At 35.2% G+C, this 4,659-nt stretch overlaps 2 protein-coding genes across 2 annotated transcripts in view; one reads left to right on the forward strand and one right to left on the reverse strand.

Moving 5' to 3' along the window:
- Positions 1-172: 172 nt before the first annotated feature.
- Positions 173-2,930, reverse strand: LOC105619334 (negative elongation factor D). The gene is made up of 6 exons (XM_012200854.1): positions 1,955-2,930; positions 982-1,234; positions 706-916; positions 485-625; positions 287-416; positions 173-207 (listed from the first exon to the last, which is right to left on the reverse strand). Exons 1-6 carry the CDS (start codon positions 2,928-2,930, stop codon positions 173-175), a joined length of 1,746 nt encoding a protein of 581 aa, XP_012056244.1.
- A 1,212-nt stretch (positions 2,931-4,142) lies between these two features.
- LOC105619335 (nuclear pore complex protein Nup153) overlaps positions 4,143-4,659 on the forward strand; it is an 8,654-nt gene continuing 8,137 nt past the window's right edge. Inside the window, exon 1 of the mRNA XM_012200855.1 lies at positions 4,143-4,217. Within this exon, the coding sequence (XP_012056245.1) occupies positions 4,143-4,217 (75 nt within the window). The remainder of the gene's footprint in view (positions 4,218-4,659) is intronic.

Here is a 4,659-nt window from a genome sequence, read left to right on the forward strand (position 1 = left end):
TGTTACAGAAAATGTTTAGACAATATCACAGATGGATGCAGAATTCATCCAGTATACATATATTTATAGCCATAAGTATATATGAAGATCTCCATCTCTATACAAAATAAAAATATTCTTCGCACTGTCATTTTTCTTTGATTTGTCCTCCCCATGATTAATTTTTATACCGTCATCTTACAACAGAACAGTGTGTCTTGCAGTGAACTAAAAAATAAGATGCATTTATTTTTTATATGTAAAAGTATAAAAAGTACTACTAATAATTTTTAAATATCATATTTACTAATAAATTCGGAAACTAGATCGTTTTCATTTTCTCCACGCATAGTTCCAGTAATCTCTTCATTTTCAACCATTGGTAAAAATAATTGTACAAATTCAGCTGTATATGGAGGAGCTATCGCTTCCAAGACCTAGCATTATAAATATCTATTTCGATATAAAATATCGATATAATGATTAAAAAACGATATTAATTTACCTCAGTAACGAAGTATCTGATTAAAGATACATCTGTATCTCCACGTTGCCAACATTGCTTAATATAGCATACAACTGGTACTACGCAACCTCTGCTTAGTAAATTCACCATTCTATCGATTAACATTTTTTTCATTTCCAGCTAGACATAGAAAAAAATTGTTCACATAAAATATTGATAGCTGTTCATCTTTTAATTAATACTACATGAAATATGCTTACTTGTACAAGTATCTCTAATTCGTCTTGTTTACTTTCAAACAAGTGCACAAGTAATCTTAGTATTTTTGGATGTAACAAAGGATGACAAGCTACAACCTCATCCAGTAAAGCGAGGTGTACAGGGCAATGCTCTGTACATAATTTGAAGTATGATGGTTCGGTCACAGTGCACTCTACCCATCGTATTATACCCACGCTTACAACAGGAAATCTGTAATTTATAAAAATGTTTTTTTTCCCTGATATGGAAAAAAAATATCCGAAATCAATAGTTACCGTATGCATTGATATAAAGTGTGCAACTCTGCTATTAACTCCGTCGAGCCTTTATTTACATTACATATATTGTGCACTTTCTCAATTGCCTGAATAGTCGTTTTCAACTCATCCTTATTAATTTTGCGGATATTGCTTTTTTTAGGGATTATTTCACATACACTTGCTGCATAAGCTAATAAATATATATATTTTGATTTGTGTTCAGGATTTAACTTTACGCCGGGTTTAAAAAGCGCATCGACTAGTAATTCTGCAAGAAAGAATACACAAAATTTTATTATAAAGTTCAATTTTTTGATTTCTTAAGAAAGCTAAATGGCTTAATGAAATAGTAGATTACTGTTAAGGGAAAAATTTAGATCTGGATCTGATTCTTAGTCCTACCTCTACATATAATACACGAAATGTTAATTAGAAAAATATTCCATTAACTACATTTATACATTATCATCATTATAGGTTTAATAGCATCCATAATTATTAACTACTGATATAAAATGTATAAATACTAGTAAAATTTAATTTTATATCATAAAATTGGACTTAATTGGCATTTATATGACATTTTACATCAATTAATAACTACTAATGTTATAAACATAATTAATGGTGTCATATAAACATATGACAGTCAATAGAATATTTTTCTAATTAACTTTTTTTATATTATATACAGAAGTAAAACTAAAAATCGAATCCAGGTTTTCCCCTTAACATCTGCTGTTTCATTAAGCCAACTAGTTTCTCTAAGACATTGAAGAACTGAATTAATTATAATAAAATCTGATTAATGATTAAATTAATTATAATAAAATGATAATGTATAAACATTGTAAAATAAATAACTAAATCAAAGTAACTTATAAAATAATATATTGATTTTATTATAAATTATGATCCAGTAAAAAAACAAATCTATAAAAAAGGAAGAAAACTGAAATTCTTATTATTGTAAATAGTTTTAATTTACCTAAAAATTGTGGATTGCGCAACAGTTCAATAGGAGGTGACTCTGTTGTGGAATAATTTCTAAATAAGACTGTGATATCAGCGGGATTTAAACTATTTCTTGATAACATGGATGCTAGTGCTTGACATGCTCCAGGACTGCTAGCAGCACCATTTAAGGCCATTGTTATCGGTGTGACATCATGTCGATCTTGTTGTGCGCACTTAGTGATTTCTTGGGAAAGTCTTTTCATCATGAAACCACCGCGGGATTCTTGCGCAAGGATTTGCAATAAAACTTGACTGTATACATAAGTATGTTGACCATGACACACCATTTTTGCACATTCTTGTATGCTAGACTGCCAGTTTTCTGTATTTTGAAGAAATCCAGCAATCGCGGTCTTCAATACGCGTGAAAAGACCTCAATTTGCTGAGCTGCAGTTGAAATGCTTGTAATTTCTCCTTGGAACCCAGCATCAGATATAAGTTTGATAGTAAAATTTAACATTAAACAATCTGGGTATTCCTCTGCAAGCCTATAAATAAGAGATCGCCAGGTAGGATGTTGTATCATTTCAGTTAACCAGGCAGGAGTTTCACCCTCTTCCGTAAAAATCTTGTCTGCTTTTTTAGGATCAAAATTTTTAAGTATCATATCTTTCAAATTATTTTCGACCATCGCTTGCACGTCAGTGACTTTTACTCCAGCAAGGATCAACCATTCTGCAAGAAGGTTCGCCATCTGTGCACAAGCTGTATAATTTTTGGACAACAATTCTATAACTTGTTCAGGATTGCCTCCAGCTTGAAAGTATCTTTTAAGTTGGACAAAAATGCCAGGTTCCATAATATAATCAGCTGTTTTGAATTTATCCAAGCATTCATTCAATACTTCCTGTGGATTATCGAATGTATCTTCGCCACTACATTCATCAGTGCTCCGATTCCTCTCGTCTCTCCAACCACCATGATCATCATCATAATCAGTCTCCATCTATACATTAATTGTATTAGACATTAATATATTAATGCATATACAATATGTACGTTGCATAGTTTTCTAAAATTTCAAGATATAAACCATAAATTCAAAGAACTTTTCGTCATTACAAACAATATAATTGTATTCTTACATGTATAATTGAAATAAAATTATAATATATAAAAATACAATTATTTATCAGTCTTTCTTATAAATAATCCTTAATAATATATTTAAAGATAATATTACAAAACATATAAATATATAAGTTAAGAAAGATTATAAATCTATTCTTTCTAATTGAACATCTTGTACATTTCTTTTCATTTCTTTCTTCAATATGGAGAGAAAGATAAGAAAGATAAATCATGGAGAAGTTTAAACTAAAAAGAAGATACTTATGTATACTTATGAATACTTATGTATACTTATGTATAATTCATAAAATAATGAACATCTTTATAGCAAGTTCTTTACTTCCAAATGTATTACAAGGTTCCAAATAAGAGAAATATCTCTCTGTAAAACATTACTAATAAATTAAAGAATATTATTATTTACAAACCTTTCTCAAATAAGGCAAAATGCCACGCTATACACGAATTATACTTGACTATTATAATTATACTCGACTAACGCTAACCGCGTCAAATCGTGGCCAACTACCAACAGTGCTGACACTATTGATTGTAGCGGTTACACTAACTACTAACAACTATCCACTAATGATAGCAGGAAGCTTTTCAACAAGCGATATTGGTGAGCTCTTTTATCTGATTGGCATATTTTGTTAAAGCCTAAAATAATCAATCAAGTAAAAGAGCTCCCTGAGCTGATTGCACATCTGAATATTTCCTAAGTTTCTTTATATTCTCGAAATTTCTTTTCTGAAAATACGTGCATGATACGTCAAGTGCGAGAAGCAAAAAGTCCAGTCTCGTTCCTCCGATTGGCCGGACTCGATGAGGCGCGTCATACGCGCGTCACGTGAGCAGGGCATGCGCAGTCAAGCGCGATTTGAAGGAAGCCTACTGGCGCCCCAGTGGCGGTGATCGGAGTGCGGCCATATTCCCTCTCGTGGCTCTCTCTCGTCCGGAGGTAAGAAAGGTGGTGCGCGGTTCCGGCGGTGACCGAATTTCCAGGGAGGCGATGGTTGCGACGCGCGTGTGCGTTTCGTAACGGTCGTCGTACAGCGACGAGTGCAGGGAGTGAGAACGGCTAATCATGCCCAGAGAAAGCGGCAATCCAGCCGGCAGGCGGCCGTCGTCGCGCAATGCGAAGCCCTACGACGCGAACAACGTGAGTAGCCACCTCGTTACTGCGACGGACGACCGCCGCAGCGTGAGGGTGCCTGTGCCCGTGACAGAGATGGGCCCCGCGCCCTTCACGCGCCCTTTCGTCATCAGGGTAACACGGCGATCGGACCGAGGACGACCGCCGACTCCTCGCCGCATGGTGTCTCGCATGCCCGTCCTTTCCCTACGACGTAGTTCCCCCGCGCAATGTCCACGGTGTCACGGTTATGTGAGTGAGCCCGATGATAACCTCAATTTCCTCTCTGTATTTCGCGCATGAACCGTCGTGAAATGACCTTGACGAACGGCAATCGCTGAAGCGCGACTCGAAGGTGTGCACCCATCCGTTCATGTAAGCCTCCGGGAGTTAAGAAACGCGGATTGTATTTGCTGTGCGTCTCTCTCTCTCTTTCTCTCTCTCTCTCTCTCTCTCTCTCTCTCTCTCT

The sequence above is a fragment of the Atta cephalotes genome (genome assembly GCF_000143395.1).
Source record: "Atta cephalotes unplaced genomic scaffold scaffold00021, whole genome shotgun sequence".
NCBI lineage: Eukaryota > Metazoa > Arthropoda > Insecta > Hymenoptera > Formicidae > Atta > Atta cephalotes.